We start from the raw sequence: 24,419 nt of genomic DNA, 5'->3' as shown, positions 1-24,419 counted from the left end.
ATGTTGCCTTTTGCGCTTCACCAATGTGCCACCACGTGCAGGGTGGCTGTGGTGGGCAACGTGGACGCTGGCAAGAGCACCCTGCTAGGCGTGCTCACCCATGGGGAGCTGGACAACGGGAGGGGCCTGGCCCGGCAACGGCTCTTCCGGCACAAGCATGAGGCCGAATCCGGCCGCACCTCCTCTGTGGGCAACGACATCCTGGGCTTTGACTCACGCGGCAACGTCGTCAACCAGCCGGACCCGCACGGGGGACAGCTCGACTGGATGCGCATCTGCGAGCAGTCCTCCAAGGTGGGCATGCAGCTTCGACGACGTCTCTTGTGACGTCTGTGAGGCATTATGGGGAGACAGCAGAGTGGGTCAGGGAACGATCATTTGTGTCCTCCCCCCATGTGTGGATTCTCTTGTGCGGATGCGGATGCCATCACTGTACGCTGCAATGTTGGAAAAGGGGGTACTAACTGCTGTCGTTGTAAATGATATCCTAGCTGAGGTCAGGAATGAGAAATGGACATGGGCAGGGCATGTAATTCGGAGACCAGATAATTAAATGATGGTCTGTAAGGTAGCAGAGTGGATTCCAAGAGAAGGCAAATGCTGTGGAGGATGGCAGAGAGTCGGGTAGGTGGATATGATGAGGGAGTTTACAGGGATAGGGTAGCTGCAGCTTACGCAGGACAGAGTTAATTGGAGATCAGTGGGAGAGGCCTTCGTGCTGCAGTTAGGGTGACAGTGATGTTAGTGGTAAGTGGGGCACAGGAGGTGGAGCTGAGACACTGTAGATGTGAAACGTGAGAGGGCATTCATGTTGCTCCAGTGCTGCACCAACAGCACAAATAGAAAAGAAAGACTGGACCAGCTGCGCTCTTTGCAACTGCTTGGCCCTACAGTTCGTCTCTCCCCAGGTTGTTAATGTAGCACTAGAACAATATGAATGCGTACTGAGCAACTCGCTCAGGCTTTCACTCTTCTACATGTAGAAGTGTTTAGTGTCACAGCTGGTCCCGAGGCAGTTTTGAATGATGCTGCCACTTTGGTCCTTGGAGCTTCCTTTTTTTCTCTTGACATTTGCTGGTGTTTTGAACTTCATGCAGCAGGTGCAGGCCCAGTACAGCATGTATGCAGCTTTCCTTGGGTCATCACACTGCATGTATTTTTCTTTCCTTTTGGATGTCACGAAATATGCTGTCCTCTGCTGTTGAACAAGAAACTGGTCAGTAGTGGCTGTTTACCTTGAGTGGTACATAACAAAAGCATCTTGCGGCAGAGGAAGGTGCAGAGGAGAACAGGACAGCAGTAAAAGCCCACTTGACTGCTTCAGGGCTCCATTAAGGCTGACAGCTGGGCAGGCTGCCTACTGAGCCAGTTGGGTATTTTGGAACTGTCGAGATTGGAGCAGTTTGCCATCAAAAATTGTTTATACCTCCTTCAAAAGCAATTTTCCTTCAACAGCAATGCTTTAAATCATTAATTTGTCCTTGTACAGGCACTAAAATTTGTAACCACCTTTCATAAAGCTGTACGGCGCAGTGTAGGTAACTGATAAAGTATCATTGGGTTAGTAGAACAGGTTCATCAGTTTTTTGCCAATGTACAGTCGACGACTAAAAATTCGGACGCCTGATTTTTCAGACATGCTTGATTATTCGGACTTTTTCGCGGCACTGCGAGATGGCCCATAGAGCCGATGTATAAGAGCGCCTGAAATTTCGACGCACCGCAACTGTGACTGCTCGATTTTTCGGACCTCGTTCGCACTCGCCGCCATATAATGTGTACAGTGGAACCTCATTACTTCAAACTGCAGGAGATCGAAAACTTGATCAACTAAAACTAAATTCAAGCTTAAAGGGAGCCTCCTAACTTGGGATACTGAAATTCTGCGCGAGTTGGCACATTGCGCCAGCGTGGTTTCGAATTCATACGGTTCTTGAACGTCTTCCGCTGCACGAACTTTTTTAAAAGCAGTCAGAGTTCGCGGAACTCATCTATGCCGAGTCTTTCGTTTCGAATATGGAAAGAGGTAGCAGCGAAGCGCATGGGAGACATACGGCTTCACGGAGACGGCGAGTGCGGGAGGAAATGGTGGTGCATTTTAATGCGAGGTCAGCATATCTGCGGCAAAACGCACCGCAACCCTGACTTTTCTGGAGGCCCGTGTGCTGTGCGATGTCAGTGCACGTTAAAGAACCCCAGGTGGTCGAAATTTCTGGAGCCCTTCACTACGGCGTCTCTCACAGCCTGAGTCGCTTTGGGATGTTAAACCCCCTTAAACCTTAAACCTTTTCTATTGTAAAACCGTAAATAACTGGCGTTTCGTTGACAGGCGAGGCGCCCATCATTATATGCAGGCCACCGCGGTTTGCATATCGCCGAATACGATGCCGATTTTGGCTCTAGTTGCTAGGCTTAATGACGGAGGCCAACGCCGACGGAGCGCTTGCTTCGGCTGTTTCTTGGTTCTTATTGTTTCGCCATCTTCACATTCTCATTTGGGGCCCATGGTACTGCGGGCGCAATGCAGCTCCCGCAGCGGTGTGTTCGCTTTCCTGTTTAGATTTTGTCCCAACCCGTGCGTTCATCGATGACATGCTGAGGGCAGCACAGCCAGGCCGAGCTCGTGAAAGCAGTCGCCACCTGTCGTCTGTGCACGTGTCGCGCGGCAAAATTTAGTCATTAGGAGCTTTAGAATGTGTGCAATACAACTGACCTCTTCCTCCAGCATAATAGCAATAAGTTCGGGATTTTTTCGGTGAAATTTGATTTTCCAGACTGCCTGATTTTTTGGTCGTTTTCGTGGTCCCTAGAGGGTCCGAAAAATCGGTTGTCGATTGTATTTCACATTTGCGATCCATGCATGGTTTTTCTACCATCCAAGTGAATCGATAGTCTAGCTGCTTGCACTTTGCATCATTGTAAAGCAGTGAGAAGATGCTGAGCAGTCTGCTATTCATTCAGATTTGGGGAGAAGGTACTTGAATGCCGTTACGTCAAATGACTTTGCAGTGCCACTGAACTGCATGGCTTCTATCACTGCCCCACAGGTGATCACTTTCATCGACCTGGCGGGCCACGAGCGCTACCTGAAGACCACCATCTTTGGGATGACCGGGCATGCCCCCGACTTCACCATGCTTATGGTGAGCGGCCAGAGATGCTGCTCTGTGCTTTGCGTAATGAGGGCACCGCGGCTCATGCTTGCACAGATAGCGTGACCACACCTTTGCTGCGAGTGTGGAGCGAGTGGTTGAGTGTCGCACTGCAGCACGAGAACAAATGCACTGGCGTAGGTGTGTTCATTCACTTTCTTGTTTTCTTTTATCTTCTGTCCTAGTGGTTTCCCTACCGTCTTCCTTGTAGTGTGGAATGTGGTAGTGGTCAAGCTTGCTTTGAGAATCATTTGTGCTGCTTTCTTCTTTGTTTATTGTTTTAATGAGTTGGCACCAGTTCTTCCATTCCTCCACTTATCCATTGCCTGTGAGGTCCCTCTGCCCACTGGGTTGTGGGCAACATGCCCTAGGTGGCAGCTGGGCCACCTGGGTCACATGACCTTGTGATGTGATCACAACCTGTCCACTGGATTGTGAAAAAACTGTCCATCATGGCAAGTGGCAGCTAAAATTATTGATTGGGGGCGAGAGGTTGTTCTGGAAGGGCTGCCTGGGTCACACAGGCCCCACTGGTGCCGTCACAGAGCAGTGGCACACCACTGCTCCAGGAGTGGTATGAAGACTCCCAGCGATGTATGAATGTAAAGGAGAGAACGGCCAGCTCCGCATATATGTGCGTTAACCCATTAGCACTATCGCATCATTAAGGTGGAGCTTAAGTCCGATTTCACTGATCTTTGTCTGAAGTTTGCTTGACCTTGAAAACTGAGCCTCAAACTGAAACTGAAGCGAAGACTGAAGTGCTGGCATACCTAATTCGCATTTGGCCTAACGAAGCTAATCATCCGCCATTTATTTTGTGGTTTCATCTTTAGTGATTCCATGCTTGATGTCAGCTGTTAAAGTGCTCAAGTGCGAAAACGAATTTTATTAGCTTAGTAATCTCTTTCTTGGCCTTAAGGATTGCTTACCATACTGAATTAAATGAGGAGGTAATTGTAACTGGCATCATTGCTGGACTTCACTAAGGGAAATTCCTCTGAGTAAAGGCCTTACAGGAGTGTCAGCATTTTGTTCAGTGTGCACGTAAAATAAGTGAAGTGCTTTTGAATTTTATTATTTAGGGAGAAAGTTGCATTGCTATGCTTGTACAGAATTGCTGCGTTTGTTTGGAGGCAAGACTTTTCTTTGAGTGCTACCTGTAGATGTGCCATCTCTTGGCTGGAGATCTCTTAACAATTGTAAACCTGTCTGGTGCTTTATTCCTTAAACTTTGATTTCTTCATTCACGTTTTGGCGTTCTCTCCTTGTTTGCATCTTGCATGTTTCTAGGTGGGTGCCAATGCGGGCGTGGTGGGCATGACCAAGGAGCACCTGGGCCTGGCACTGGCCCTGAGTGTGCCCGTGTTTGTGGTGGTCACCAAGATGGACATGTGCCCAGCAAATGTGCTGCAGGACACCATGCGGTTGCTGGTGCGCATCCTCAAGTCGCCCGGATGCCGCAAGATCCCCGTCGTGGTGCACTCGGCCGATGATGTGGTCGTCTGTGCCACCGACTTTGTCTCAGAGAGGTGGGCATGGTGGCTCAGCTTCACTGCTTACTTTGGGGCATTCATTTGAAGGCATTCAAACTACAGATGGTATGGAAGTGTATTGCTTTATGGTGACAGCTGTAGGAGGTCCTTTCGTCCAAGGACTGTGATGTACTTGTCCATCAACAACATATTGACAGTGTGAGTCTGCTTAGCTTGGGCCGCCACATAGGCTGCATTGGGGGGGGGAGGGGACATTTAGGAAAACTTTTGCTATCGCGTGTTCATTTCAAGGAAGGAAAACAAGTCTACGAGCAGTATCTTTCTTCCTTCGGCAAACTTTTGTCTGAAGACCGGGAAAAGAAACTTGGCAGCTTAGAAACAGGTGATTGCAGATGGTGGTTCTTGCTTTTTGCATTTGCATCTGGCACTAAGCATTTTCAAAAACATGCTGTGGTTATTTTAATGGCTCAGAAAGTGCTCGAATTAAGCAAAGGGCCCCTCCCCCTCTCTTCCCTCCTCTCTCCTTCAACTGAATCAGTCTCGTGTAGCAATCAATATGCAATCAGTGTTGCATTTTTGGTAGCATTGCAGCAGTAGTGCACCCATTGAAATGAGGCATTACTAACCAGTGGTGTTCCAGGCTGCAGCCAAAAATTCTCTCAATTGTACACTCATAAATCTTTTTTTAACAAGGCTCTTTTTCATAAGGCTCTTTTTTTTTTCCTGTACCAGCTTGAAAACTGCCAGTGAACAAAAAAAAAGTGAGACAATTTCACCTCTTAAATTTGTCTAAAAGTCCATAAAAATTCCATTCCCACCATAATAAAGGACTATTCCCCAGATGGAACATCACTGACTAACCAAGCTGTGTAAGGGGAACCACGGTTATGTGTCCCCCGTTCATGCGACGACCTGCATTTTATGACGAATTGGCACGGGCCCGGCGAATCTCCCATAGGGAAAATGCATTTAAAGCCTCGATTATATGACTGAAAATCATGCACGCCCCCCCGCTTCATATGATGGCCGGCTGGTGCTGTCTGGAATGAGGGATGCTGGCAGAGCACTTTATTGGCCATGTCTGCCAAGTTGGTTTCAGATCGGAATCAAGACAGAGGCATGCGCGCAACAGTACGATCGAGCGCACGACGACCTGTAATGACTGTTCTGCTGATGGCTCGGACTCCGCATGTGCAACCCGCGGCTGTTGGTATGAGGCGGCTTGTCTGGCCAGTTTTTCCGTGCGCTTCGCTGATGAAGGCATTAGTAAAATGAATTGTGCGTTCATATGAGCATGAAGTTATTGCACAGGTGGTAGAAAGATTAAATATTTCTATGATCATTGGCGGTAGTTCGAAAGTGTTTTCTGCTGTGACTTCAGTACGGAAAACGTTAGGCCTTGCGACACCAAGCAAGTGCAAGCGGTGTGCTGCCATCTGGCGGGCCACACATCGCTGCAGAAGGTGTGTCGCCAACACATATTCGCATTGCAGGCGAACATTGTGTTATTTTTTTTTTTTTTCCTATATGATGCGAATTCCTAGTACAGACACTGCTGCCGTGGAGTGACAACGGTTCTACAGGAAGTGTGATAATAATAATAATAATAATTGGTTTTTGGGGGAAAGGAAATGGCGCAGTATCTGTCTCATATATCGTTGGACAACAGTGAAAGAAGAAAGGAACAATGAGGTCCCGTAGTGGAGGGCTCCGGAATAATTTCGACCACCTGGGGATCTTTAGCGTGCACTGACATCGCACAGCACACGGGCGCCTTAGCGTTTTTCCTCCATAAAAACGCAGCCGCCGCGGTCGGGTTCGAACCCGGGAACTCCGGATCAGTAGTCGAGCGCCCTAACCACTGAGCCACCGCGGCGGGGCAGGAAGTGTGAACAAAAAGACATGTCGCTGGCGGTGTCAAACTGCGCGCCGCAAAACATCTTTGAAGATTCGGAGCAGCCATATTTTTGGCTCGTCATCCAAATCATCGTTTTTGAGGTGCACGTGACGTGTACTGAATTTACAGTCATGGGAGCGCTCGCACGCCTCGTCTGAAACGGCCCCTTCAACGTCGAAAAGCTTGCCTACATGTGGTCTCAGAGGTAATCCTCGCAGAACAAAAACAGGTGCTCTTATAATGCATGGGGAACATAATTTTAATTAATTTCTGAAAGCCAAAGTAGTGGACGGGATTATTACACAAATGCTTCAGTTGTGCGAGATTTTTGATTTTATGATGCCCGGATTATTCAACGGTTTCATGCAGTCGTATAATCGAAAGTTGTATAATCACGGTTCTACTGTACTTACTCACCGTATTTGGTATTTGCTTTTGACTGTGTTCGTGTTAGGCCAGAGTAGTAAGCAACTGAAATTCCTTATAGTACTCCATTTCACACTTACCCAGTGTGCAATGTTGTGAAAGCTACTTACCGTTGTTACTCGATTGTAACACCCCTTTGATTGTGACGCGCACCTATATATTTTTTTTTAAGGTAAAAAAAAAGTGCAGTGACATCGATTCTAACACGTACCAGATTTTCATGCTTCAATAAAGAAATGAATCTTCTCGGCTGGCACAGCCAACCTTTATTGCAACCGCTGTAATGTCACGATGAAGCCATTGCCTCAGTCACCTTTCTGGCAAACGCTTATTTGCTTTGAACTCTGTCTGCAATAGGCTGCATCCTCCAGTCACGCACATGAGTTTCAGGAACACTAAACCCACATGAGGCCGCCCGATTGCTGCTAGCCTATGTAGGCAAGATCACTACTATTTTAATGCGTAAGCTTTTCTTAGCTTGTTCCTTTGCGCCCTCGTCGGCGTCTGCAGTGCAGACTTTGGCAGCATGCCAAGATGTTGCACTCCAGTAACATCGTTTATCCTTCGATGGGAGCTCGGGTGGTGCTGGCACGCTTTATGAACTTGGCAGAGCGCCAAGACGCCATGCGCCCTGGACAGCCCTGGACGGGATCAGCGGCGCTGGTTACGTTCTTGGCTTGGGGCACCCCGGCTGCGCCAGTGTGCGCTTAAAAATCCTCCGGACTCGAGGTTGCCTTTTTTTCACAGCCTAGTGTTGTAGTGAACTAGGTGTGTCCTCGCAACTAACATTTCTATGTTGGCTCAAGTCCAGGTCGGCCCCTTGCTGACAGGACACTTCAGATGCTCATGATGCCTATCAATATCCACGGCCGCAGTAGGTTGGGTAGGCAATATCGATAATATCAATACGATTCGCGAGAAATACTGAGCCACCATTTTGTGATGCCGATCACAGTCGGGTGTTGCTGGCATAGTTTCATTTTTGTACTCAGTTCTAATGTGCATGTCATTTTTGGGCGATTTTTCCGGAAAAAAGTGTACATTAGAATTGAGTAAATACGCTAAGTAATGCACCTACGACAGCAAAACACTTTGCCACTTATTACTCAGTCTAGCCTCGTGTTACAATCATAGTTTTTGTTTAGCCCCGCCGCGGTGGCTCAGTGGTTAGGGCGCTCGACTACTGATCCGGAGTTCCCGGGTTCGATCCCGACCGCGGCGGCTGCGTTTTTATGGAGGAAAAACGCTAAGGCGCCCGTGTGCTGTGCGATGTCAGTGCACGTTAAAGATCCCCAGGTGGTCGAAATTATTCCGGAGCCCTCCACTACGGACCTATTCATTCCTATCTTCTTTCACTCCCTCCTTTATCCCTTCCCTTACGGCGCGGTTCAGGTGTCCAACGATATATGAGACAGATACTGCGCCATTTCCATTCCACCAAAAACCAATTATTTCCCCTTTTCACACCCGAAAAGTCGACCCTCACGTTACAATCGTGGTCGCGTTACATTCGAGTAAATACGGTATTTTGACTGCTCTCGGGTGTGGATGCAGCTAGCATTGCATGATATGTATGAAATGGAATATAGACAGCCATGGTGATCTACATAAAAAGCAAGCTGGACAAGTTTTACGGCTATGGGGACTCCCTGAAAAGGGAGGTACCCTAACGCGGTTCCTCAGGACCATCAATAAATTTTTGTCTGTCTGTCTGTCTGTCTCGCAAGTGACTCTTGCATGGTGTCCGGCGCGGGCGCAGGTTATGTCCCATCTTCCAGGTGTCCAACGTGACCGGAGAGAACCTGCTGCTGCTCAAGATGTTCTTGAACCTGCTGTCCACACGCATGCCCAACCTGGACTCAGAACCTGCCGAGTTCCAAGTGGACGACACATACTCTGTCCCTGTGAGTGGGAGTTCCAATGCGGTTTGCTTAGAATGCGGCGCAAAGTTGTTTCATCACATTAAAAACAAAATTTATAGAGCTGGACTTGCCAGCTTAGCGCAAGGATCGGCAAAAGCTGTTATAGCTTTGGTTTAACCGTAAAGCCCTGCATTCTGCCGTTGCTTCAAAAGGTGTTTGCTGGTATCATGGCACGATCTGACGATTTTGCAATAGTCAGGGGAGCGGCGAGATAGAGGGAACATGCTGAACACTGGCCAGATGATCAGGTTCCCCTAGTTTGGCCCAACCATGTCTACCCTTCTTTATAGGACGGTTCTGTTGTCCACAGATATATATGCCATTTCCTTTCCTCAAAACTGGTTCTGGTGGACACCAGTCTGCACCAGTACCTTTCCTCAAAACCAATTTTAAGAACCAATCTTCAATTTTTTTCAAAAGCAAAGGAAAGGCACATAACTGGCTCCCTGGGACAGTAGACACCTCAGTCGTGCTATGTGGCAGTAGTGACAGATGTGCTGTGCACTGCATGCATTGGCATTCACAATGTTGTAGTGTTGTAGCGGAAATGCCGCACTGAAGCTATAGACCATTGGTGTTCTTTGTGTTATTGGTGTTAGCATTGACAATGCTCTAGACTCCATGATTTTGAGGAAAGGAAAGGCACATAATTGGGGCAGTGGATGCTTCAGCACAACTGGCTCCCTGGGGCAGTGGAGGCCTCAATAGTGCTTTGAGGTAAGTGGTTGTGGGGAGAGAGAGGTGTGGGGCTGCATGCATTTGCGCTTACAACGTTGTGACAGACACACAGGGCACTGCAGCAATAGGCCGCACCGTTCATTGCGTGACCAACCGCTATCAACAATTAATTTTGCCTATCCAGTGTGCGGAAGGCACTCAGGTTAGGTTAGGTTAGGTTAGGTTAGAGAGGCTTGGCCAAGCCGCTGCACAGCTTTCGCTCTCCAACCAGGTTCAGCAGTAATTGAACCGAAGCTTATTTTTTGTACACGATGCTTAAAAAAAATGTGCCAATTGACGGTGCGGTCTGGCACTTTTATTTTTCTTGCGGTACCGTATTTACTCGCATAATGCTCGCACTTTTTTTCGCGGAAAATCAGTGGGAAGTTAGGGGGTGTGCTAAAAGCAAGTTCAAATAGGCTCTGAATCTGGAATCTCAAGGCAGCTATTGTAAAGATAACCAGAACATTGCTTTCAAGCAGGACTTGCCTTCATAATAAAAGAGGCGACATTGACACGAACTGCGAAAGCTTTTTATTTGCAATGGCTATCGGTCCGCAACTTCACCATTACTACTTGCGTTTGATGGTACAGCGTCCTGGATAGATAGTTCTACTCAGAGTTGTCACTGCCGTGTCGTCACTGCCATCACTGGTTGCTGCTTTATCGGCTTCTTCCTCAGCGTCATCCTTGTCCCACACACACTAAGTGGTCTTCAGTCGTGTCCAGGGCGTTAGAAATTCCCGTTTTCTTAAAGCTTCTCACGATCACGTCTGCGGAAATCATGCACCATGCCTTCGATACCCAACTGCACAGTAGCTCCACAGATGGTCGCTTGATTTTGCTGCCTGGCATCAGAGCATGTTGTCCTTTGGCCATCCATTCTGCATACAGCCTCCGAACGTTATTCCTGAATGGCTTGTTCAAAGGTACGTCCAAAGGCTGCAGCATTAGCGTGAGCCCACCTGATACCTTGTGCTAAGTCCGTGCGTAATTCTCTCAACTTCGCGCGGATTCAGAAAGTGACTGCGAAAGCTATCAAGAACGAAAAGCGACAACAAAAGATGTGCTCCCGGTCGCCGTGCCCGCACAGCCTCGGTACAGTCGATCATAAGTCCGCAGTCATCCAACCTTTTTCTTGCACCTGCATGTGCACACTGGTGGGGAGCTTTCCTTTCAGGAGGGTATTGCGCTTAAAAATTACATAAAGCAGCAACTTCTTCCTGTCCGCTGTCACGCGTAGCATAACTATGCTTCTTTGCTTTTCGGCACCTTTCGTCCTGATATGCGCAGACCGCGCGCCGGTCTGCTGAGCATTATGCTGCATTATGCGGTCTGCTAAGTGTGAGCATTATGCGAGTAAATACGGTATGTATGTCAAAAGTGGGGGTGGGTTCATTACGCAAGTAAATATGGTATATGCAGAGTTAAAAAAATTAAGGGAAAGCTTTTTTTAACGCTCTTGTTGTTGACAGGAATAAAGCATCAGTTTGAATTAACAATACAGTCAAACCCCGTTACAACGAACGCTGCGGCAGCGAAATTCCACCACAACGAAGTATATGTCCCATTCTCAGTCAGCAAACCGTACAAGGCATTGCAGTTATTTCCTTCCACAGCGAACAATTTTCAGAGCGAGGTTCCGATTCAATGAAATTTTTCTGAGTAAGTTGCCTATTTTTTTTTTTGCACTTCCACATATGCCCATATATCTCGTTTGGTTTTACCAAAAATGGCAACTGAAGACAGTTTCCGTTTTTAATGGAGCAGCTGACATTATATGTGAAATTAGAATATGTGCAGAGATATGTGCGCATAAAGATGCTGTGCAGCACACGACTGCTTGCGACAGTTTTGCCGATGGTTCGGAGTCTGCGCTTGCTAACTGCGGTCGTTGATGCAACTGTATTAGTATATCGTACATATTTGTGTACCCTGACTTGTTCTTCTGTGCCCTATGTTTTTGTGTACTCCCGTTTTTGTATTTCTGTAGTCTTTTTGCACACTGTGATTTTCTGTGGCCCACTGCTTTCTGTACGTCCCACTTTTTGAGTACCCTGTTGTGTTTTTGTGCACGCATGTTTTAGTGTGTTCAACACTGCAAGCACCTTCCAAGCATTGCTGTGAATGTTGTGGTGTGCAGGGAGTGGGCACGGTGGTGTCGGGCACCACCCTCAAGGGTGTCATCCGGCTCAACGAGGTGCTGCTGCTGGGTCCGGATCCCCTGGGCCATTTCCAGCCCGTGGCGGTCAAGTCCATCCACCGCAAGCGTATGCCTGTCAAGGAGGTGCACAGTGGACAGACTGCCTCTTTTGCCCTCAAAAAGGTCAGCTGCTTGGCTTCACCCTTGGGAGTGCAGGAGGACACAAGCTGCATGACTCCCTTTGCTGGGTGTTCTGAAGCCAGGATATGCAAATATACTACTGTTGTTTACAAGGCTTGCTTCCCATTGACGACCTGTCGAACCCTCAGTGCTTAGCTGCCATAACGATTTCTGCTAAAGGCTGCTGTGCCAGCCTCTAAGCCTTGGTAGAATTCATTAGGGTGGAACACAAAAAGACGTGAGGAAGGCTGGACCATGAAAAATGCATTATTGCTTGTAAAAGAGTGTGGAGCATTGGAAATGTACTTGGTTGGACTTGCTCAGAATTGGAGAACTGCTGTTTTTGACGGATGAAGCTGGAAGAATTTCAAAACAGGAAATTTGTGGGCTGAATGCTAACTGAAAATTAAAAGGTAGCTGGTGGTAGGCTCTGCATTTATTTCTTTGTTTATTTAGTTATAATGTTTGCTTGCCGGTGCGTTTCTTTGCATGCGGGCTTATTTGGTCATTTTTTTTCGAATGCAATTATGTATTGATCCTTTATCTGCATCACCTTGCATGAATTAAAATGGGCCTTGAAAGCCACGCTTTCTTGTGTGCAAGGAAATTGCCTGTGGTGTCAGGTTGATTGACATGTCAGCCTTTTTCTTCCTGTGAAAGTGGCACAGTTGTGAGGCTGTTGACATTGAGACCCACACTGTGATAGCCGCTTGCTGCTGGAAGGACTGTCTGTATGAGTGACCTTGTGTCCCAACTTCGTCCACTGCAGCAAGTGAAGCGTTCAGACATCCGCAAGGGCATGGTGCTGGTGTCAGCCAAGCTGGAGCCCAAGTCGTGCTGGGAGTTTGAGGGTGAGATCCTGGTGCTGCACCACCCGACCACCATCAGTCCCCGCTACCAGGCCATGGGTGAGCACAGTGCCACCTCCTCCTGCTGCTTTGCCTTTTCTTTTAGTGCGGTCGCATCAGAGTTGTCACACAAAACCCGCTGATGTACGGTGTCATGAAAGTCACTGATTGATTGGCCGAAAGAGGTAGGTCACATGGCCTTGTGAAGTCATCAAAACTTGCCCTGATGGGCTGCCCTTATTGGTCGAGAGAGGTCATGCGCCCTTATGACGTCATACCAACCTGGCCACAGCGGTGGGTGTCAATTTAATTAACGATTGGTCTACTGACCTTGTGGCATCACAATTTGCCCACTGGGCTGCGAGCAAACTGTGCACTGTAGCAGGTGCCAGTTAAATTAATGTTTGGTCATTAGAGGTTACTCGGGAAGAGCAACCTGGGTCACACAAGCCCCGCCAATGACAGCACTTGCCATTGCAGGGCAGTGGTTCATTGCTTACTAACTGCTGCACCACTGCAGCATGTAAGCGCATGTAAGGGCCACACTTTTTTTTCCACATTTAGGGGCAAATTTTTGGGGTGCGACCGATACATGCGACTTGTGAGAAAAAAATTTTAAATAAAAGCACACCAATCGGAGAATGAGCAGCATTTATTCTACATTCAGTCGTCACTCGCCGAGTATTCCGACTCCAATCTGGTGCTGTGCTCTGGTGCACGCTCATCCCACAACAAGTGGCGCAGCATTTCCACTGTCAACGCGTAGCCGTGGTTCCGCGCTTCCATCACTTAGCAGAGCAGCTCTTCTTCCAGTTCGAGAAACTTGCACGGCTTGCCTCGGAAAGCACTCTTTTTGCAGCTTGTGTTCCTCAATGCATCCTTTTGGTTACACCATTGTCGGACGCACTTCTAGGCCATGCCGAATTTCCTGCCCGCCGCACGCCTGCCGTGTTCAAGTGCAAACTCCCAGCCATGTAGCTATTAAGGTGCTTGCTCATCGTGCTAAAACTGAAACGCTTGGCGGCAGCACGTAAAAGCCATAACTGTGGTGAACTAACACGCTACAACTCCCGTGCCTTTGGCAGCCACAAATGGCTGGAGCTTGTGATACTGATTCCGATATGCATAGCGGGAGCTGGCGGTGGAGGAAAAAGTTGAAGATGATGATGAGCCGTGGCCTCGGGCGTCATCCTTGGGCGGCACCTGGAAGCTCCTGTGCGCATGCGGAGCTGATTGCGGAGGCCACAGCGCATGCATTTCGAAGGCTATTCCCGCATGGGTCGTGGAAAGTTTGGGTGCGGCCCTTACACGGATATTATGTTTTTTAATATTCTTTCGGGAAAACTGTGCTGCCTATACATGGGTGAGGCCCTTACACGCGTTTATACTGTACTTGGCTCATGCGTGGCGCCCATGGAAAGCTTACCAGAGTTACTCGGTAGTAACTTCAGTAAGCTTGGGTAAGTTTGGAGGAGCATCACACCCACCTGCCAGTGCAGTAACGTATTGCTTAACCGCTGTGCCACTGTGCTGGCAGTGATATGAGGACTCGCCGCCAGAGGGTGACCAATTCTGCATATTTGGGCATTAACCCACGGAGCTCCGAATGGTGTGCGGTTTTGTGGTCAACGCAGACTAAATTACAAAAATGCACAAACCACGAACGCACCATTGGAAACAGCAGTAGTGCACAGTGCTTTCGTATTCATAGCACTTAAGCAGACTTAAGTGCTCCCGATAGTTTTTTTGGCGTCAACTTTTTGGCCAGCGAAGGCTACGATTTGGGGGGCAGACATTTATGCAGCATGTGGTAATTGTGAAGTTTGTCCAGCAAAGGTAGCGCTTTCTCGCAACGAAATGTTTTTCCTGGGTCCCATTTTTTGCTGTGCTCCCTTATTTCGAAAACCCGGTTAATTCGAACATTTTTCACGCTCCCAGTGACTTTGAATTTACGAGGTTTTACTGTGTGCCTGCGACCAGCGTCCAGATGTTGCATAGGCACCACGTCGTTTCCGAGGCACCACTGACCAGTTCAGTAGCTTTGCAACTCTAGATACAGGGCTAGGAAATCGAGCAAGAAGTGACTGCTCCACTAATGCCGCATTTAAACCAAACCTACCTTTTGTGAGTCTCATGTGTTGGCAAAAATGGCCATGCAGCCTCTCTGACTTGCCAGTGCAAATGCCTTATCATCACTTTATTCACTGGAAGGTATTTCATTCTTGTCATATGAACAAGTCCGTGAATGTAAATGCTTGAGAGCATGCCTGGCGAGCAGGTAGTGCTTCCAGGTGTGTCCTGTGTGTACTCACATACAAGGTTTTTAAAAAGGGAATAGTGCTGCGGGTGAAGCCACGCAAGCTCCCCTGATGAACCTCTCTGTGAAAACACTAGAACTGATGGCATTGATAACAAGAAAGTTTACACTCTCTCTCCCCCATGCAGTGCACTGTGGCAGCATTCGGCAGACAGCCTCCATCCTGTCCATGTCGACCGACTGCCTCCGCACGGGCGACAAGGCCCTGGTGCGGTTTCGGTTCATCAAAAACCCAGAGTACCTGCGGCCAGGAATGCGCTTGGTCTTCCGTGAGGGGCGCACCAAGGCCGTGGGCAATGTGCTGCGCCTCTTCCCCCCTGTTCCAGGGGGCGGCCACTACCACGGCGTCGCCAAGACGTCCAGCAAACCCCAGCAGCAGCAGCAGGCCAGGAACAACAGCACACAAGTGGGAGCATTGGAGAACAATGGCGAGGCCTTGCCCGCTGAGCAGGCAAATGGTGCGTACTCTGGCGGATGTACACTCTTCTTGGGGTGTCGACAATGCATAGTGTGTGATTTAGTGACTTTGGCAGTGTGCCAAGAGAGAGAACTGCCTTGTTGTCGAAATTGACAATGTATTGACGTCAGACACCCTTATTAGTGCTTTTCTGCAACTCATCTCTGTAAAGCATCCAGCAAAGAAAAAGGAAAGTGAATGGGACGTGCTATATAAAGTGAGGTGCCTCTTGTTGTGAGAGTAAGTGTAAATGTAAAATGATTTGCATTCAGTAGAGTGGTACCTTACCATCTTGAATTATTCAAAGAAATTGCATTGGGTGATTTAGTGGCATTAATTTTATGCCCAGTAGCTGAACCGTATTGTAGTTGTTGCTGCTATATATGTTGTCATTGGATGCCTTGATAATGATTTTTATGTTGTTCATCTAAGTATTAAGTGCTAGTGAGACGATCACAAGCTTCCCCATGATGTTCATGTTTGCTTCATTTGATTCACTGCAGAGTACTTGGCAGAAAGCTCTCTCCCAACTTTTCCGTGCTCTTAAATGTTCACTTGCTGCTGGCCTGTTTCTGCTCTTACCCATTCACTGCCACTTGTGTCAGATACCAGCGAGTCTTGATGACAGTACCTGACTTTTTTGTTCAGAGCTAAGGAAAGTTAAGCATTGCTTGCAGAGGAAACAGGCAGCATGATGATGCATTTGGGAAAAGAGAGTTTGAGGGGAAATACTCAGGTCTACTCTATGCCCCTGGTCTGTGCCCACGGGATCTGATGGTGGCAGCACTTTTCAGGAACCCAGTTGTCTGATGAGCAGGTTCCACTTCCAGATGTGCTGCTTTGTGAAATCGACATTCACAGTCCTCGTGCGATTCTAGACTTGAACTCAAAGATGATGTGCAGTATTTGGCTACCAGTATTTGGCCACCGTAGTACCAGAGCAGGATTTGGCCACCCTGGTGTAGTACTTGGCCACAACCTTCTATGATCAAAAAACCAATTAACCCTCGGCCCTCAGTCCCCAGTGGCTGCGGAGCAACTGACCACGGCAGTGGTCAGACCTGTGACGCAGCGGAGGGTGCTAAGAATCTCTGGCTCCGGACAGGCCGCCATTGGAACCTGAGCCTGGCAACGCTTAACGCTAGAACTTTATATAGTGAGGCTTGCCTAGCAGTGCTGTTCGAGGAACTAGCAGGAATTAAATGGGATGTGATAGGGCTTAGCGAAGTTAGGAGGACAGGGGAGGCATATACAGTACTACAGGACGGGCACATACTGTGCTATCGTGGATTAGAGGATAGACGAGAACTAGGTGTGGGATTCTTCATTAATAAGGATATAGCTGGCAACGTAGAGGAGTTCTATAGTATTAATGAGAGGGTAGCAGCTATAGTAATTAGGCTGAATAGGAGGTACAAGCTGAAAGTGGTGCAGGCCTACGCACCCACATCCAGCCATGATGACCAGACCGTTGAAAGTTTCTATGAGGACATAGAATCGGCAGTGAATAAAGTAAAATCACAGTACACTGTACTGATGGGCGACTTCAATGCGAAGGTGGGCAAGAAGCAGGCTGACGACCACACGGTAGGTGACTATGGGATAGGCTCTAGAAATAGCAGGGGAGAGTTATTAGTCGAATTCGCAGATATGAATAATTAACGGATCATGAATACCTTCTTCCGCAAACGAGAAAACAGGAAGTGGACCTGGAAGAACCCCAATGGTGAAACTAAAAATGAAATCGACTTCATACTATGCGCTAAACCTGGCATCATTCAGGATGTGGCCGTCCTCGGAAAGGTGCGTTGTAGCGACCACAGAATGGTAAGGTCTCGAATTAGCTTAGATTTGAAGAGGGAACGGAAGAAGCTAATGAAGAGGAAGACCATTAACGAGTTAGCCGTAAGAGGGAAAGCACAGGAGTTTAGGATAGCACTGCAAAACAGATATTCGGCTTTAACTGAGGAAGACGATCTTGATGTTCATACAATGCACGATAATCTGACATCAATAATTACGGAGTGCGCAGTAGAAGTAGGCGGTAGGACAGTTCGACAGGATACCGGAAAGCTATCTCAGGTGACGAAAGATCTGATTAAGAAGCGCCAAAGCATGTGGGCGTCTAACCCTACCGACAGAATAGAACTAACAGAGCTATCAAAGTTAATAAATAAACGCAAGGTAGCCGACATAAGGAAGTTTAATATGGACAGAATCGAGCATGCTCTAAAGAACGGAGGTAGCCTAAAAGCAGTGAAGAGGAAACTAGGCATAGGTAAAAACCAGATGTATGCATTAAGAGACAAGCAGGGCAATGTCATTAGCAATATGGACAAGATAGTTAACGTAGCCGAAGAGTTCTACACAGACTTGTACAGTAGCCAATGTAATCAGAGCATTAATGAGAAAGACAGCAGTGCACAGCAATGCATCATCTCGCCAGTAACGAAAGATGAAGTAAAGAAAGTGTTAGAAGCAATGAAAAGGGGAAAAGCAGCTGGGGAGGATCAGGTAACAGCAGATCTGTTGAAGGATGGAGGGGACATCGTGCTAGAAAAACTAGCCACCCTGTATACGCAATGCCTTCTGACCTCGACTGTACCAGAAGCTTACTATCCGTTGCCTACAAAGTATTTACTAAGGTAATCGCTAATAGAGTCAGGGCAACGTTAGACTTTAATCAACCAAATGATCAGGCAGGCTTTCGTAAAGGATATTCCACAATAGATCATATTCACACTATCAATCAGGTGATAGAGAAATGCGCAGAATATAACCAACCTCTATATATAGCTTTCATTGATTACGAGAAAGCATTCGATCAACTCAGTGGAAACCTCAGCAGTCATACAGGCATTGCGTAATCAGGGGGTAGAAGAGCCTTATGTCAAAATACTGGAAGATATATATATATATAGCAGCTGCACAGCTACTATAGTCCTCCATAAAGTCAGCAATAAAATCCCAATAAGGAAGGGCGTCAGTCAAGGAGACACAATCTCGCCAATGCTGTTCAGAGCATGTTTACAGGAGGTATTCCGAGGACTAAATTGGGAACAGTTGGGAATAAGAATAAATGGAGAATACCTAAATAATCTGCGATTTGCTGATGACATTGCCTTGCTGAGTCACTCAGGAGGTGAACTGCAAATCATGATCAATGAGTTAGACAGGCAGAGCATAACGATGGGTCTAAAAATTAACATGCAGAAAACCAAGGTAATGTTCAACAGTCTAGCAAGGGAAGAACAGTTCACAATTGGCAGCGAGAGCCTGGAAATTGTGAAGTAGTCTACTTAGGTCAGGTAGTGATCGACTGCTGATCCGGATCACGAGAGGGAGATAACTAGAAGGATAAGAATGAGGTGGAGCACATATGGCAGGTTCTCGCAGATCATGAGTGGCAGTTTACCAATTTCCCTCAAGAGGAAAGTGTACAACAGCATAATCTTACCGGTACTCACCTACGGGGCAGAAACGTGGAGGCTAACGAAAAGAGTTCAGCTTAAGTTAAGGACAACGCAGCGAGCCATGGAAAGAAAAATGATAGGTGTAACGTTAAGAGACCGGAAGCGGGCAGAGTGGGTGAGGGAACAAACGCGGGTTAATGACATCCTAGTCAAAATCAAGAGAAAGAAATGGGCTTGGGCAGGGCATGTAATGCGAAGGCAAGATAACCGCTGGTCCTTAAGGGTAACGGATTGGATTCCAAGAGAAAGTGAGAGAAGGTTAGGTGGGCGGATGAGATTAAGAAGTTTGCAGGCAAAGGGTGGATGCAGCTGGCAAAGGACAGGGTTAATTGGAGAGACATGGGAGAGGCCTTTGCCCTGCAGTGGGTGTATTCAGGTTGATGATGATGATGATCTCTATGGAGGGAACAAACAGGAGCAGGCAGAAAATTGGCGTAGGCTGTTTATTTCCAGCAGAGAATTGGGGTTTGAGAGAAGAGAGAGAACTCCTGATGATTGCAGTGCAGAGCACAGAGAAAACCGATTTGAAACTTGGTTAGGATACAACAGGGTGCTGAAAATGTTTAAAATTCTGTGCAGCTTTAATTATGGGCAGACAAACATCTGGAATTGGTGAGACCAAAGCGTCAGTTTAAACAAACTGAATATTGCACAAGAGTCAACTGTGTTTTTTTTGCTTTTGAGCACAAATAAGCCATCAGCCTTTGTGAGCTCTCAGGTTTAAATTTAACTGCCTTGGTCTCGAGAGAAGTTTATCACTTATTCAGAGAGAGAGAGAGAGAGACTGAATATTGCACAAGAGTCAACTGTGTTTTTTTGTTTTTGAGCACAAATAAGCCATCAGCCTTTGTGAGCTCTCAGGTTTAAATTTAACTGCCTTGGTCTCGAGAGAAGTTTATCACTTATTCAGAGAGAGAGAGAGAGACTGAATATTGCACAAGAGTCAACTGTGTTTTTTTGTTTTTGAGCACAAATAAGCCATCAGCCTTTGCGAGCTCATAGCGTCTTGGGAGTCTTCATAGGTAGAGTCCCTAGTCCAGGACTCCTGTGGCGGCTGTGGTAGCTTGGGCCCGTTTGACCAGTGAAAGCTGATGCTGTAGAAGCTTGGGCAAGTTGGTGTGACATGGTTTTTCAGCAGCGCAGGGGACAAAGGACGTGAGAAGTGCACAGACACGGCGCTGAGACACAGCGCCGTGTCTGTGCACTTGTCACATCCTTTGTCCCCTGCGATGCTGAAAAACCAGTGAAAGCTGATCTCCGGGTTCCCAGCTGGACAGCGCTACCTCCCACTGCTTCAGTTTTAGTGTGTTTCAATCGACATGGCATAACAGGTGCACAGGAAATGTTACATTGGTTGCACATTTAGCTTTTGCTAATGTGGTTTAATAGCCTTCTTTTTCTTCCTTCCTGCTGCAGACTCCATTTCATCTGGGAGTTTACCATCGGCAGTGCCAAGAGCTGAGAATGAGCCACAGAAGGCCAGCAAACGCAACCGTGGCCGCTTCCGAGGGCCCCGAATGGCACCCATTATCTAAGAACCTCTTGCCATAGCCCATTTCTTCGATCCAGTTGTTTCTTCCGTTTTTCTTTTTTTTTTGCGCGAGTTAACGAGGGGTGTTTTTTTTACACGTACTTAAACAAGCAAGCTTGCACCTGCTGTCCCTATTTGCCATAGCTTGACATTTCTCCTCTGTATCCTTATGGGGCATATCATTGGTGCTGTCTCGACATGCGAAACAGCCCTTGTGTGTGGTTATATGCGTTCTACACTGCTTCACCCGTCCTAACTTGTTAAAAGCAAATTCCAGCTGCAGGGTTCTTCTGCCGTGGCGCTTCCTAGCCTCTTCACTTCTGTTTTTTTAAATTATTATTGATGCATATAATGCTATGAAGTCTGTTGCCAGAATTTCTTTTTGGACCCCATGTTGGGAAGTGGGGGAGGGGGGGGGGGGGGAGCAGTGTTGTGAAATTTACTTGACTTGTGTACGATACAGACTGACCTTGCCAGCTTATGAATAGGCTTCATTGATGTGTTGAGCTTGTGTATTTCACAATACCGGTTTGTTTTTGTATTCAGTAGTAATGCTGCTTGTAAGTTCTCCTGTTTTGCTGGTTCTGTTTGCCTAATCACTTGCTTTAAGACTTTGCCTGCTGTATTTTCAGACATTGTCTGCGCTTTTGCAAGCTTTCCAAGTTCATGTGGTGCAGTTGCACGATAAAGTGAACTGCATTACTCACTAGTTAATTTCACGATAGTGAGCTGCGTCGCTAACTTGATGTTGGCTGTTGCCAGGTGTGTTATGACTGCTTTTTTTACTTTTTATTTTTTCGGTGAATTAACTTGTCAGATCAGATTGAGAAGAGAGATCGATTTTAGGAAGGGAGCACTCAAACCATTGCTATTCATAGTGCAACCACCTTCAGATGCGTTGTTGCATGAACAGCATGGCTATGGATTTTGTTCCCTCCCTCTATTCTGGAGAAAGTTAAACAAGCGTAGAGGATGGTCATATGTGCTGGTTGCCATTTTTTGAGATTAATATAGCAATACTACATAGTTGTGAAAATGGCAGCTTTTCACCATTTATTCTTTTGTTGATCGATTAACAATCCAACCTGTGTATTAATGTGATGCTCACGAGGATTTGGAAGGGTTTGTAACAGGTCTGTTATTGTAACCATTACCAGAGGAGAAGGAGCATTCACCTTATAAGGTTTCATTTCTTTATGCTACCAAATTGTGACTCTCAGAGTCATGTTTGGTCAACTGTCGACAGTGTCTTATGAGAGTTCTATTCAGTGCTGACAGTGTCAGTTGGGTAATGATGCTACCTAATAGTAATAAGAAAATTTTGAAGTGGATAACGGGGTCAGCTAGCGCAGGTAAACAGGAATGTCAGTCGTGAATGGCGATTTGGTTGTATTGTTTTTTGTTCTTTTAGCAAATACTTTTTTTTTATTAAGGAAAAACAGTTTGATGGCACCTTTTGCTGCATTATAAGGAAAGCTTACACCTTCACAGTTTCATTGGGTATAGATAGCTCGAGTGAGATCAGTGTTCTACATTAACAGAGCCTTAGGACAATTATGATTATCATATTTCTTTCATCTGTGAAAAGAAAATGGGGAAAAGCAGATATCACATATCATTGCATTTGTCATGTGTGGTGTCATCACTTAGCAGGCTCATCTTAGCAGGTTCTTAACATTTGTGCACGCACTATTTGTTCAAATTTTAACTGTTTATACCACACGTTACGCTATGTTTCAATTCCACCAGTTTAGGTACTTTTCACTGCAGTGATCATAAAGAAATACAAACACCAACATTCTTGTTGCATTATCTTATTTAAAAATCTGCATACGAATTGCTTATCATCCGTCATGATGCAAAATTCATTAGCACACAGTAGTTAATTCATAACAGCATATCTTCGTTTTTGGTTTTAATTTATTAGGCTTTGGATTTGTGCGCTATAAATTACTCTAGTATGCAGTACGTACTGCGCAAAATCTGGCTTTGGCAGCAGGGGCTAGCAAGCACCGAGAAACATTTGATCTTTTAAGCCTCATATAATCAAAGCAAGATGGTGTTGCTGCTGTTGTGATACCGAGTGCCAAGTAAGCTTGAGGCGTACTTAAGGATTCGGCCGAGTGTTCTCTTAGCAGCAGTCACACTTTAACTGTTCCAGCCACAGGAAGCAAAAGCTATAATTCCAGCATTGAACTTCTCACACAGACTGCTGTGCATCAGTGGGGGCTCAGCTTCAAAAAGTGGTGCCATTTCAACCTTTGTGCTTAAAACTATTGCTGCGAGTTGCTCCTTTCTGCTGCAGGAGACTTGTATCAGTTACAAATACTGCACAATAGTAGCAAAATAAACTTCGTGCCATTAATGGCATGTATTGAATCGCATACTTAGCAGCGATGTTTCCATATCCCTGGGTGGCCTTGGTTGACAGGCAATGGAGTGTTCTACAGTTCCTCTTTGCTTGTGGTATGCTTGCTGGCATATCTGAACATTGGCATAGTACAACTTCTGCAATGGCTACCCTCGAAGTCATCGCAGTGGATTGGAGTGTGAGGTGAATTTCTGATGTACGATGCATCAGATTTTCTGTGCATCGAATATGCACGTTAGAAAACCTTTAGGTGTAGAGAGCAAACAGATTGTGGATAATTCACATAAGGTTCCATAGCACAGAACAACGAAGGGACAAGACACAAGCACTAGTGTCTTGTCCCTTCGTTGTTTTGCGCTGTGGAACCTTGTGAATTACCCACTAGCCCGAATCATCAGCCTTCCAAGATTGTTGATGTCGACTTGTTGGAAAATTTTCGTACAGAGCCATGAATCTCATTAGACACTTGCGCTTGTCGCCTAAAGGAAAAACATCTGTTAAAATTTTTATAGACAATTTGCAGTAGCCTTGACTCATTAGAGTTTATTTGATTTTGGTGCAAGGCACTTGTAACAGACTTTGTGGAAGTTCTGTAGATTTTCTGTAGCAGCCTTGCACTATAAACAGGTCGAGGTTCTGTAGCTTCCATGGGAATGCATCAAGTTGCAGACAGTTTTAAATGGATTTCTCATTGTTGGAAAGCCATGAAATATCTGTTGCACGAAACCAAGGGAGGTAATTTAAAAGCAACATGGTCATTAAATTTTTGATAGCTTTGAGCTTTGGATATTCATTGTGTGCTTCACAGCAACAGCCCACAGCACGTGTGTGTGACGAGGCTCCCTTGTCACACATCGGAGAAGTGGTTTTTCGAAGTTTTGTACGTCTTTCAGTACTGCAGCTCGAAGCAATTACAAATTGAGCACGTTCAAGCTTTGCACCTTTAGTGTGCCAATTGCTTGTGCAGTGCTTTAGGGTTTTCGAGTTTTCTGTGATGTTCAAAAATGTTTGTGTGTATGCATTGAATGGCAGACTCGCTCATAGAAATAAATTCTTCCTAGCTGGTTTGTCAATGTACAGCTGAGAGAACTGCCCACGTACTCCCATCATCTGCTTTGCAAGCCCATCTTTCAGGGTTTCCTGGTGAAGCAGTCTCACGGCATGTTTAAATTATGGTTTAGGAGAAGCAGTCTGTAAGTCTGCGATATATAGTAGTAAGTGTTTCAATTATTTTGCGCCATTGAGAATTTGTTTTAAATATACGACGTCACCCATGGTGGCGACCATCGGAAATAGAATTGTGCTTCTCTGCATAGTGTTCATGTACAAATCAAGAAATTTAAACATGGAATAAATGCATTTTCAAGCACCTGATAATGGCATTGTATGAATGTGCTCGCACATTATGGTTCCTGTGAATACAATTGTGCTTCTCTGTGTTCAGCATTCAGTCACGAAGGAAAACGAATTATGAACTTGGGGCGAATAC

At 46.5% G+C, this 24,419-nt stretch overlaps 1 protein-coding gene across 1 annotated transcript in view; it reads left to right on the top strand.

The window, feature by feature from the left end:
• Window positions 1–24,301, top strand: part of GTPBP1 (GTP-binding protein 1) — a 35,559-nt gene extending 11,258 nt beyond the window's left edge. The window contains exons 5-12 of the mRNA XM_077633658.1: window positions 42–294; window positions 3,048–3,143; window positions 4,446–4,684; window positions 8,731–8,875; window positions 11,754–11,936; window positions 12,703–12,841; window positions 15,227–15,556; window positions 20,445–24,301. Of these exons, the coding sequence (XP_077489784.1) occupies window positions 42–294; window positions 3,048–3,143; window positions 4,446–4,684; window positions 8,731–8,875; window positions 11,754–11,936; window positions 12,703–12,841; window positions 15,227–15,556; window positions 20,445–20,563 (1,504 nt within the window). The 3' untranslated portion in view covers window positions 20,564–24,301. The remainder of the gene's footprint in view (window positions 1–41; window positions 295–3,047; window positions 3,144–4,445; window positions 4,685–8,730; window positions 8,876–11,753; window positions 11,937–12,702; window positions 12,842–15,226; window positions 15,557–20,444) is intronic.
• Window positions 24,302–24,419: the final 118 nt, after the last annotated feature.

This window comes from Amblyomma americanum, chromosome 8 (genome assembly GCF_052857255.1).
Source record: "Amblyomma americanum isolate KBUSLIRL-KWMA chromosome 8, ASM5285725v1, whole genome shotgun sequence".
NCBI classification, from domain to species: Eukaryota; Metazoa; Arthropoda; class Arachnida; order Ixodida; family Ixodidae; genus Amblyomma; species Amblyomma americanum.
Note: the sequence above shows the minus strand (reverse complement) of the source record. Positions and strands in the feature narration are given on the sequence as shown.